Below are 13,281 nucleotides of genomic sequence, written 5' to 3'. Positions count from 1 at the left end.
TATATTGAGAAGCCTTGATGGGGACAAGCCTTCTCAATTGGATCGAGTTTTACCTGTTCCTGCCTGAGATTGCTTTTGTGGCTCGCTCTTTCCGCTCTAAGCTTGCGTTTCTTTCCAGGCTCGCTTTTTTCGCTCGCACTGTTAGTTAAGTGATGCGCTTACTCGACTCGTAGAAAACTCCTTGCTGTTGTTGAAAGCGAAGCTAACAAAAGAAACTTGTTCTTGGGAAGGGCACCGGCGGCGAGTGGCTTTAGAGAAAAAGTCCCTTTTGTTTTGGTAGCAAGCGCTTGGCACTCGTGATAGTAAGTTTTGGTTAGCGGGTGCGGTGTAGGTTAGGCACCGTAAGAAAAACGATGAAAATAGCCCTTGACCGGTGTGGTTAAGCCAATCCATAATCACCAGAAATGAGTGACGAGGGCTCCCTTCGGCTAAGAATAGAGGGCCAACAGTTCTCTTGATCAGTCCATTGGGAACACTCCATTTGAGGTGGTGTATGGTTGTCCACAATGCAAGGTGCTTGACCTAGTCCCTTTACCCAAAGGGGTGCGAGCTAGCAATGATGCAGAAGCTTTGGCTGAGCGCATCCAAGACCTCCATTAAGAAGTTTGGGAAAGAGTACAAAAGCGCTACGACATGTACAAAGCCGATGTCGACTTGCACCGATGTGAAAAAGCCTTTGAAGTATGAGACGTGGTAATGGTGTGCTTTAGGCATGAGTGCTTCCTAAGAGGCACTTACCATAAGTTTAAAATACAAGAAGATTAAGCCTTGTCAAGTACTTTAAAAGATGGAAAGAATGCCCATGAGGTCGAGCTTCCCGAAGGATATGAAATTTCTCCTATTTCAACATCTCCAACCTATATGAGTATCATAGGGAGGCTGAGATGGAAGGTGATGCTAGGTGGAAGCGCATCTGCCTAAGCGAAAGGGGGACAAGGTTGAAAGATCTTGGACAACCGTCTCATCTCTACCCGTGGAGGGGACTACGATCTATATTTGGTACAGTGGAAGGACCAGCCTGATGTGAAGAATTCGTGTATTTCTAAAGAAGAATTGATGAAGATTGATCCAAAAGCCCTTGAGGAGTTCTTTGTCTGTTCGAACTCGAGGATGAGTTATTTTTAACCTGGGGAGATTGATGAAGAAAATAAAAGAAAGTTTTGTTGACATTTTATAGTTGCCGGTTTGAACTCGAGGATGAGTTCTTTTTGACCTGGGAAGATTGATGAAGAAAATAAAAGAAAGTTCTGTTGACATTTTATAAGTTTCATTTTCTCTATAGTTTTTTTGGGTACTTTTTTCTATGGTGGACTTTTTTTGGAATTTACATAAAATCCAGGGGCTCCTATTTAAATTTGAGTATGGGAAAAATTAGGAGGGAAAGATTAGAATTTGAATTTAAATTTTCTCTTGGGAAGTGATATTGTGCATGGGGATAATATCCATTAGTACTCCTAGAAAAATTTAATTGTGCATGGCTTCGAAAAGGTATTTTACAGACTTGGGAAGGGGTAGAGACCATATTGTTTCTAGGAAAGTTAAGAGGGCTTTGACTTAAAAGCCAAGCCAAGTCTATTAAAAGAGGGAGACTTTACCCTGCTGGAATCAATGTATTTTGCGATAAAATTCCAGAAATCAGGAACTTAGTTCCCATTTTGGGGTGCCTTTGGACCTTTAGAAAAGCCATTGAAGCTAGGCTTCATTAGCTTCAGCCCATTGTCATTGAATTACAGTTGAGATCCTTCATATTCTACCTGATTTTGAGCTATTTCTCTCTCTTTTCTTTCTGTTCTACATCAGTAAACATATAAGTTCTCATGAGAAACTCAACACTTCCAAAAGAAAGAACATGAGGTCTCATGAGTTCAGATCTTCCTTCATAGCCTCTTGCCTATTCTTTAATGATATGACCTCTTCAAAGAACCAGGTTCAACTACACCATATATGCTGTTAGCAAAGGCTCATTGAAGTGTTGGAAGGGAACCGGAGGATCCAAACCATTCTATGGGATACTGACTTGTTTAGATGTGGCGAATTAGGGTTATGCAGTTGGATCTAGGGCTTCAGTACTTATTTCATGAGGATGCTTTCTCATTCTGATGATACTATATGTTTAAAATTTGAGTTTAATGGTTATTTTATACCTAGAAAAGATGTATTAATGCATCAAACCAAGGGAGCAAAATATTTCAGTAAATTTGACTGCAAGTTGGGATTCTGACAAATCATGCTTACAGAAGAATCCAGACCATTAACTGTTTTCACTGTTCCATACAGCCATTACCAATGGAAAGTAATGCCATTCGGAGACTGCAATGCACCACAAATATTTTAGAGATGGATGGCTGGTATTTTTTCAGATTTAAAGATTTTTGTGCTGTATACATAGATGACATTTTAGTGTTTTCTAGAACCATAGAGTAACACCAAAATCATTTCCAAAAAATTTCTTGAGCATGGAATTATTTTAAATCCCAAGAAAATGGAGATTGAGAAAACCCCAATCGAATTTTTAGGCATCGTCTTAGACCAAACAGGTATAAGACTTCAGGAGCATATCATTTCCAAAATTAGGAATTTTCTAAATGAGATTGTAGACAAAAAACATCTTCAAAGCTTTTTGGGAATCCTTAATGATGGGAGAAATTTTATTCCAAACCTCTCTAAAAAGGAGACCTCTTTTGGAAAAATTGAAAAAGGATAAAGAATTCTCTTGGAATGCGAATGACACAAACAGTGTCATATGTATAAAAGAAGAATTGAAAAATATTCCTTCAATTTATTTTCCTAAACAAGGAGATAAACTAATCCTTGAGACCAACGACTCAGATGAAAATTGGGGAGCCGTCTTAAAGGCTGATATTGAAGGAAAAGAGTTTGTTTGTGGATATAATTCCGGTAAGTTTAAACCAAATGAACGGAATTACATGATCTACGAAAAAGAGCTTCTTACAGTTATACATGGAGGAAAAAACTTTCACATATACCCTGCCAGAAAATTTTGTTATCAAAATTGATAACAAAGCTGTCCAAGAATTCTTGTCACCCTCGACGCATAAAATGGATGAACCTTTTGCAGATGTACACCTCACTGTTGAGTTCATTAAAGGTTCTAATAATATATTAGCTGATTTTCTGAGCAGGGAGGATAGACAGACAAAGACGAAATCCTAACCAAGGATCTATCAACAGTTTGATGGATAGACAAAGACGAAATCCTAACCAAGGACCTGTCAACAGTCAGAAACAAAATCCTAAACAAGGATCTGTCAACAAAGGAAAGCGGCCTCTGATAAACAATGAAGGAAGCGAATGGTCTAGAGTGAATAACCAATTTGCTCAAACCCAAATTCCAAAAAATATTTCCTACAAAGAAGTTTTAGAATTGCAAAAAGACCTTCACCAAAATTACCTTGTAGAAACTAAACAAGGTTTTAGCTTTTTCAGAAAACTCGATATTCCAAACAATATTTATGAAGAACTAGACCAGGTATGGATAAACCATATCCTAGGAAACAAAGCCCAATTTCGAAAACACATGAGTTCACTCTCAGACTTGATAAACAATCAGAGTCGAAATTTCGAAAAATTGAAAGAGAAAATATTTCTATCCATTAAACAAATGGACTAGAATGAAGACTTCTCTTTTGACAAAATAAATTCTTTTCTTGAGATTTCACAACTTCTCGATCATCAAATAGGTGATCCGGTTTTCGAAAAGATCAAAAGAATCTGTCTTTATGAAAAGGCTTAACAGGTCTTGCTTAGTGACATATTTTCAAAAATATCCCAAATGGTGGACAAAGGTCAATTTTCGAAAATTCCATAACTCTTGGAAAGTCAGTTTGAATACTTATATCTTGACCCGCACCAGAATATGAAAGTTGTTTTGTATCTCGACTACAATCAAAACTATGATTACGGTGAGATTATGGAATGGGGCCTCACAGGAAAAATCATATTTTAGTACCTCCAGTCACTATCCCTCAAGTTCCTTCCCAATTTTATCAAAAGCACGGTCTACAGAGTTTCCAAATCATGGATTCACAATTACCACCTTACCTTTGACATAACCAGTACCCCTAGATGGTTTGCCAAAGAAAAATTCTACCAGCCATACCAGATTTGAGAATTGAGAAAAACAGAGCAAATGAATTTTTACTTCTCTAAGGAAAAACTCGTTACTGTAGAGGAGATAAAAAATCTAGATATTGCTGAATATGACGTCAAAAGTATAATAGCATTCACCAAAAAATTGTATGCTATTAAAGAATCAAGAATGGCCAAATTTACAAACGACAGAAGACTGTAACAGACCTTTCTTTAGCTTACACAGCCAAAGAAGAGTTAGATATAGATTTAGAAAAATATCTAAATCTGTATCTTATAACAGTACTCATGGATCTCTCCTTTGATCTAGCTAATCAAGCTGAAGGGAGACTCGAGATCTTTAGAGATACATTGCTGAATAATTGGGAAAACCAGTCATTCGGAAAAGGCAATATTGTTAATATGATGGAATGTTAAAATAATATTTTATGGGACGGCACGACTACAAAATTGTCCAGCACACGTGTCCTGATGATGCAAGGATGATGCAAAACATGATGTCATCAATGACACAGGCTGCTAAGTAGGCCTTGACGTCATCAATGCCACCTCATCTGACACCTCACCGACCACAATTAATACTGTTAGGATGAATCATCACTCATTTTAATGAAGCCCAGAACACCTCACCAGTCGCATTAATGAAACCCTGACAACTCAACCACTACAAATAATGCAACTTGGACACCTCATCTACTTTTCTTGGACACCTCAGGTAACTTTTTCTATCCACGTCAGTACTTTTGTACCTTCCACATTAATGGTGCAACCAACCGCTTATTGTGGAATTCAACTAGAGTTTGTAAATGTTTGAAGTCCGCCCTCTATAAATAGGGGCTCCGTTTAGTTGTTTGAAGCATCGAAAATCAGAGCTTCACTCTGAGTTCAAGCCTTAGGTTTTTTGTCTTGGTTGTTTGCTCTCTCATATAAGCTGCTTGCTCAGTTCTTCTGCTTTATCCTTCTCTTTTGCGTGCCTGGTCTACACAAATTATCTTTCCTTATCATCTTCATATTTCTTGTACAACGCTGTAATACGCTTGTCTCCTTTGTCTGTTGCAACTCTGGTGTAACTGGTATCATTAAATGTTGTTCTGACCTTTAATGATTTTAAAATAATTGAAATCTTACCAGAAGTTTAGCAATCCAACTCTGTGTTTTAAATAAAAAAGATTATGGTAATCCTCAAAATGTTTTAGCGTCATTGATGGAATTTTGATGATGTCAAAATGGTTTGTAACATCACCATTCAAGTTGGATGGCGATGTACAAGAAATTTTGTAATGCAACGACATATGGGAATCTACAGTTTCTACAAGCCTCAATGTACAAGAAACTGCGTGCATTATTCTTGAACCATTGAAGTGTAAGAAATTATTCTTGTAAGAAATCCCGTAACATCCATATGGTTTGAGTATTCCTGTTACAATATGGAATTTATGGATTACAACATCCATAAATCTTGTAAGAAATTCCAAGATTACAGGAATACATCATAAATTTTGTTACATATGAGTGACAACACCCAATGTGCCATAGTTGCAGGGATTTCTTGAAATTATATGATTTCTTTTACAAGACATTTATGGATTTCTTACTATACAATATGACATAAATCCTACTTCCAATGGATGTACATTCTACACCAAATATTGACAAGAGTTTTGCAATGTGGTTTGCAAAACTTATATGGTTTGCAAACCAATGTGGTACACTAAATTCTGTGTTTCGTACAATGGCATAAACTTGTGTACCATGTGTCATAAAACACATTGGCACATGAAATCCTTGGCGCATTGTACATGTGTACCAATGTGCAAACCATTACATTGGTATGTACCAAACAATGCTGTACACATTATGTAATAAATCCCTTGGTACATACCAATGTACCATCATAATGATGTACAATGTGCCAAGGGATGTACCATGTACAATGTCTAAGTACATTGGTATGTACAATGTGTACAACCCAATGTACATACCAATGTTGTTTGGTACAACATTGTACACATACCAATGTACATTGAAACCCTACATTATGTGCACATACCAATGTACATTGGTTGTACATTGTACAACATTGGTATGTACAATGTACATAATCTGACACCTCATCTGACACCTCATTATGTACAACATACCATCATGTGTAGGGTATGTTGCACATGATGGTACATCCCAATGTACAACAATGTACATTGGTAATGTGTACAACATTGGGATGTACAACATACAAATGTGTAGGGCTGTACAACATTGGGATGTACATCCAATTTATGTTGTACATAAATTGTACACGGAAAACATACCGTGTACATCCCGTGTACACGATATGTACATACCGTGTACATTGGTATGTACATACCAATTTATGTACCAATGTACATCCCGTGTACATACAAATTTATGGACATATCAATTTATGTACCAATGTACATCCCGTGTACATACCAATTTATGTACCAATGTACATCCCGTGTACATACCGTGTACATACCAATTTATGTACCGTGTACATACCAATTTATATACCAATGTACATACCGTGTACATACCAATTTATGTACCAATGTACATCCCGTGTACATACCGTGTACAATTTATGTTGTACATAACATAAATGTTGGTATGTACATACCGTGTACAACATTTATGTTATGTACAACATACATAACATAAATGTTGTACATACCGTGTACAACATTTATGTATCGTGTACAACATTTATGTATGTACAACATACATAAATTGTATACATAAATGTTGTACATACATACCGTGTACTATGTACAACATTTATGTTGTACATACATATGTACAACATGTGTACAACATTTATGTTGTACATAACATAAACCTAAACCCTACACCCTAAACCCTAAACCCTAAACTCTAAACCCTACACCCTAAACCCTAAACCCTAAACCCTAAACCCTAAACACCTGTGTACATATGTGTGTACATATGTGTACATATCAGATATATGTGTACATATGCGTACATGTGTATACACATGTATGCACATATCAGACATATGTGCACATATGTCTGATATGTGTACATATGTACACATATACCATTGCTCTTGTAGTGGTGTTTCTACTGAAGCGCTCAAAATATCTAATATTCCAGAATTGAAACTTGGACATCTTGTAGATTTCTTCCTTTTTGAGATATTTCAATTTCTCAATTTTTCTTCGTCGATGAAGAATTCTTCTTGAACTACATCACCGAGTTTTGCAACTTGTTCAGAAATCTCAGAGTTGTTCTCCGAGTTTTCTTCAGGATGCATCATGAAAACATATTTGTCTTCTTCTTCCGACTCGCTGTCAAATTCCAAGACTACTTCAAATTCAATTTCATCTTCAGGATTTCATCTCCGAAGAATATTTCAAAATTGTTTTCATCAAGCATTTTGAACATCTTTTTGGAATTTTCCCCTTTTTGGGGACAATTTGGTGCTATGTGACCTTCGTTGCCGATGTAGCAATGGCATGAACTCTTAGACTTCAAACATTTACAAACTCTATTTGAATTCCACAATAAATGGGTTGGTTGCACTATTAATATGAAAGGTACAAAAGTACTGACGTGGCCAGCAAAAGTGAGCTAAGGTATCTAGAAAAAGTAGATGAGGTGTCCAAGTTGCACTAATTGCAGTGGTTGAGTTGTCAGGTCTTCATTAATGCGACTGATGAGTCAACTGGTGAGGTGTTCTGGGCTTCATTAAAGTGACTGATGAGTCATCCAGGCAGCATTAATTGTGGCCGGTGAGGTGTTAGATGAGGTGGCATTGATGATGTCAGCGCACTTGCATTGTAGCTTGCGTAATTGATGACGTCATGTTTTGCGTCATCCTTGCATCATCAGGACATGTGTGCTGGATAATTTTACAGTCGTGCCATCCCATAAAATATTATTTTAATGTTCTATCATTTGACAATATGGGTTTTTCCAATACTGCTCAGATTGTCACTGCTTGTAAATGATTGGTTTTCCCAATTATTCAGCAATGTATCTCTAAAGATCTCGAGTCTCTCTTCAGCTTGATTGGTTAGATCAGAGGGGAGATCCATTAGTATTGTTGTAAGATACAGATTTAGATATTTTTCTAAATCTATATCTAGCTCTTCTTTGGCTGTGTAAGCTATCGGAAGGTCTGTAACAAACAGTCTTCTGCCGTTTATAAATTTGGCCATTCTTGATTCTTTAATAGCATTCAATTTTTTAGTGAATGCTGTCATACTTTTGACGGCATATTCAGCAACATCTAGATTTTTTATCTCCTTTACAGTAATGAGGTTTTTGTCAAAGATGTAAAAATTCATTTGCTCTATTTTTCTCGATTCCCAAATCTGGTATGGCTGGCATAATTTCTCTTTGGCAAACCATCCAGTGGTACTGGTTATGTCAAAGGTAAGGTGGTCATTGTGAGTCCCTGATTTGGATACTTTGTAGACCATGCTTTTGATAAAATTGGGAAGGGATTTGAGGGATAGGGACTGAAGGTGCTCAAATATGATTTTTCCAGTTAGGCCTCATTCCACAATCTCGCCATAATCGTAGTTTTGATTATAGTCGAGGTATAATACAACTTTCATGTTTTGGTGTGGGTCAAGATATCTGTATCCAAACTGACTTTTCAGGGGTTCTGGAAGTTTTAAAACATGACATCTGTCCACCATTTGGGATATTTTTGAAAATATGTCGCTAGGCAAGACTTGTTTAGCCTTTTCATAGAGATATGTTCTTTTGATTTTTTTCGAAAACTAGATTACCTGTCAAAAGAGAAGTCTTCATTCTAGGCCATTTGTTTAATGGATTGAAATATTTGAAATATTTTCTCTTTCAATTTTTCAAAATTTCGACTCTGTTTGATTATCAAGTCTGAGAGTGAACTCATGTGTTTTCGAAATTGGGCTTTGTTTCCTAGGTTTGGTTTTTCCATACTTGATTTAGTTCTTCATAAATATTGTTTGGAATATCGGGTTTTCTGAAAAAGCTAGCACATTGTTTAGTTTCTACAGGGTAATTTTGGTGAAGGTCTTTTGCAATTCTAAAACTTCTTTGTAGGAAATATTTTTTGGAATTTGGGTTTGAGCAAATTGGTTATTCGCTCTAGACCATTCGCTTCCCTCATTGTTTATGAGTGGCCGCTTTCCTTTGTTGACAGATCCTTGTTTAAGATTTTGTTTCTGACTATTGTCGGATCCTTGATTAGGATTTCGTCTTTGTCAGTCCATCTGACTGTTGACGGATCCTTGGTTAGGATTTTGTCTTTGTCTTTCTATTCTCCCTTCTCCGAAAATCAGCTACTATATTATTAGAACCTTTAATGAACTCAAAAAAGGTTCATTCATCTTATGCGTTAAGGGTTTTCCTCTCGCTTTTTATTGGACAAGAAGTCTTTGACAACTTTGTTATCTGTTTTGAACCACCTCATAAGATTATTGCTACTTTTCCTTTGAACCACCACATTTTGCTGTGCCATAGAAACACATAAGGTGTTGGCTATGTGGCATTTCAAGGCCTTAAAGCCAAGAGTCTTTCACTCAATGGGAGTTAGAGAGAGAGAGACTGAATCTAGGTGCTTGGCGCACTAGAGCCCAGATTCATATACTTCGAATATTTGAGGCATTGAGAGTATGTGTTTTGAGAGAGTGATCTCTCGTGGAGGTGTGAGGGTCACCTTCGAGTCAGAACTGTATTGATTAGAATGCCTCAAAGTTAATGCGATTAGCCAAGGCTTGGAGAATCCAATTGAGTATAATAGAACTCGAGTATTTAAAAGAGTATTGGCCTTGTATGGAATGGTCATGACTCATGGGACATGAGCCTATATCCTGACACGAGACCGTTCCATGGCATGTGCACTTTCCTGACACGAGATCGTTCCATGGCATGTGCACTTACAGTCAAGTCGCATGGGAAGTCACTCTTCCAAATGATATATCCGATATTGGAAGAGCTAGTGCAGATGTGCTTTGTGAGGATCCTTATAAATTGAGTAAAGAACATGTCCCACAAGGGTGCACCTAGAATCCATTGAGAACCAGATGATGGGAAGCTTTGATTCAACGATTTTGATGTGACCAATTATGTGTCCCTGCTATAGACTATGGAACATAGGTCCATTGGGTTAGCATGAGACACCGGTGGAATATTATTCCGGACTAGCCCAATGGAGTACTCCGTTACTTAGAATCAAACCCCGGAGATCTTAGATTACCCTTAGTCTGAGTTAATTTTAAAGAGAAATGATGTAAAAATGTTCATAGATACTTAAAATATTTATTGTGATTTTTGGAGAATTTTTGGGAATTTTTTTGATCGCCTAAAATGATTTTTTATTACTTGTTTGGACCTATTACCATATAAAGACAACCTTGTAAGTACCACATGGCATCCAAGTGGCCATAGGCTGGCCATGTGGCACCCCAAGGACCCACACGCTGATCACTGCCCATTTGGGCATTGATCCCAAGGTGTGGGGACCCCCTTGGGTTTTGGTCCTTTGTCTTGTTATGTTATGTTGTTTTGAGTTGTTATTTAAACTTGTTATGATTGTTGTATTATGTTATAACTAATAGTACCATTTAGTCACATGTCAATTAGGCTCTCACATGTGACAACCTTGGCATGTGTGCGGCCAAGTGAATTTGGTTTTGAATTTAAGATTGAATTTGAGTTTGAAATTCATTTCCATATTTTTGAATCTACTCACATGTGTGAAAGGGGACATTGGTTATCATTTGATTGGATTGAGAAGATAGATCTAAGTTTGTGATTGGTTTTCATAAAGAGATTTTTTTCGACACATGTGGGTTCCCCTTTTATTCTTTTACCCGTTGTCCTTTACAAATCTCTACTCTTATGTATTACTTAATAATAAGGGCAATGTTGCAAGTATTATTATGGATGAACTTGGAATTAAAATATGAAGTCAAGGACAAAAAGGGAATGTGTCTTGATTTAGGTTTATGGAGTGATAATCGTAATTAAATCATGAACTGATTTTGTGGTTGAATGAGGACCTAATGAAGTGTTTTTGAAAGTGTTTAAGCTTCCTTTTTGGATGAAATCCCCTTGAGTCAATTAACCACTCTTGTACTAACTAAGGGACAAAATTAAGTCCTTCAAAGGCCCGATTGTGGCCTGGGCATATGGGTTCGACACCTTGGCTTCCTAATTAGTTTTTGGCACTCTAATATCTCTGTTCTTATTGTTTAAAGTGACTGTAATCTCAGTGGGATACTGGGATCAGATGTGTTATGTTTTTTGTTTATGTGAAGAGAAAAGTGCATAGTTTGTAATTAATTGCCTTCAATTTGAGCTAGTTTAATTGGCATGTAATTTGCTGCTAGTTTAATTGGCCTGTAATTTGCCCCAGAAGGTGACTGTTTGAGAGTTTAGTTTAAGTGGTTGTCAGAGTCTTGAAGAGCTTATAAAATTGATTCATAGAGTTGTAATTGTGTCTTGGCTCACTTTGGGCAAGACTCTTTATTGGATAGGATCAAGCTTCCTTGATTTCCAGCTTGTTTTTAAAGTTTCTAGACTATGTACCACATCATAAGGTTTAGTGTATGACACCATACTGACTTAGATAAGCTCGATTAATTTCACATGTAGACTATGTACAACATCATAAGGTTTAGTGTATGACACCATACTGACTTAGATAAGCTCGATTAATTTCACATGTATCCCTCCATTATCCACTATCCTTTCTGAAAAAAATTGATGAATTCATATTAAGAATACACACACACACAGATATAGATAAATAGATAGATTAGATTAGATTAGATGATAGATTGGTAGATTAGATAGATTATATTTGATTAGGTTAGATAGGCAGGTAGATAGATTGATTAGAGAGAGAGAGAGAGAGAGAGAGAGAGAGAGAGGGTGAGTCGTTATATCAAGTATAATAGATGTACAGATTACTCGTACAGATTGGATATGCGGATGGCCCACTAATATATAAGTAAAGTGGGCATGTATGCTTCTGCTTTTGCACATGGCTCTTGTGTAATTTGTAATTTTTTAAATATATCTTGCATGTAATTATGGTCCATGTTTCATGTTATGTTAAATGTCGTGTCTAACTTGGGTACCATGAAAGCTATCTTCTGTCTTGTGCATCATTATGGATTTTAAGCTCGTGTTGCAGGATGGTTCCATCACTTCTATTTTAGATGGTGACAAATATGATGAGCAATGTACTAGAGGTTTTTTCTGCCAACGAACCCCCAAATTGCTATTTATTTTTTTGGAAGCTGTTTTGATGGATTATGATTATAAGAATGATGTTTGTTTTTCGTCAGGTTCAAAGTCAGCCCCTCCTAAAAGAAGGCACACAAGGAACCAAAACTCTAGTAAGTCCAAGCAGGGTGAGCGCCCTTCTGAAAGAAAACTAACAAGGAATGAGAAACCCAGTAAGCCCAAGGGGAGCCCGATGAAATTAAGACGAAGGTGATTGATACATGTCTGATGCGTCACATATCCATATTTTTGTAAAGTATTCAGTCTTTTTTTTTTGTTTTTTTGGGCTAAACTTCATATCCCGCAACAGGTCAGTCACAATGTAGTTTTCTTGTAAATTATTTAGACTTCATAGCTACACAGCTTACGGATGTAGCATCTGTCCACTTATTGTAAAGTATTTAGACATTTCATTCTATTTTTTGCTTTCTTTTTTGGGCTAAGCTTCATAACTCTCAACAAGTCAGACACAACATATGATTGTTTTCTTGTAAGTATTTAGGCCTCATAGCCACAGCTTACAGATGTAGCATCTGGCCACTGATTTCAAAGTACTCAGACTTTTCAAGTATCTAATTAGTGAAAAGTGCTTAACGTGATTATACATTGTCTCAAAAATTTTAAAAGTCCTAAACTGTTGTTTTTGTCTAGGCTGACAATTGCTTTCAATCCATTGGTGGATTATGATTTGAAATTAAGGAAAAAAAAACACTATATATAGCAGGTGGGTGCTGTATGGTACACCATGGTGACATCTGCCGCAGTTCCTGATGACAAATGGTAGAGATTAGCTGTGATTTCAGTGACAGATATTCAAATAGGGTATTATGAATCTTTGCTGTCTATCGCTGGGAAAGGATGGTAGATGTTATAGTAGTGTGCCATAATTTCCTACACGAATTACAG

The 13,281-nt window shown here is 36.8% G+C and overlaps 1 protein-coding gene across 6 annotated transcripts in view; it reads left to right on the top strand.

Annotated features, from left to right (window-relative positions):
• The window catches only part of LOC18421804 (hypothetical protein), a 36,768-nt gene extending 23,791 nt beyond the window's left edge, over positions 1–12,977 (top strand). For all 6 annotated transcript variants that reach the window (XM_088853642.1, XM_088853640.1, XM_020662457.2 and 3 more), the window contains 2 exons: positions 12,284–12,341; positions 12,438–12,977. In XM_088853642.1, coding sequence (XP_088709768.1) covers positions 12,284–12,308 — 25 coding nt within the window. In that variant the 3' untranslated portion in view covers positions 12,309–12,341; positions 12,438–12,977. The remainder of the gene's footprint in view (positions 1–12,283; positions 12,342–12,437) is intronic.
• Positions 12,978–13,281: the final 304 nt, after the last annotated feature.

Source organism: Amborella trichopoda, chromosome 12, assembly GCF_054954075.1.
Source record: "Amborella trichopoda isolate Santa Cruz 75 chromosome 12, AtrichopodaSantaCruz75HAP2 v2.0, whole genome shotgun sequence".
In the NCBI taxonomy this organism is placed as follows: domain Eukaryota; kingdom Viridiplantae; phylum Streptophyta; class Magnoliopsida; order Amborellales; family Amborellaceae; genus Amborella; species Amborella trichopoda.
The sequence above is the reverse complement of the archived record's forward strand: the minus strand, read 5'-3'. Positions and strand labels throughout refer to the sequence as shown.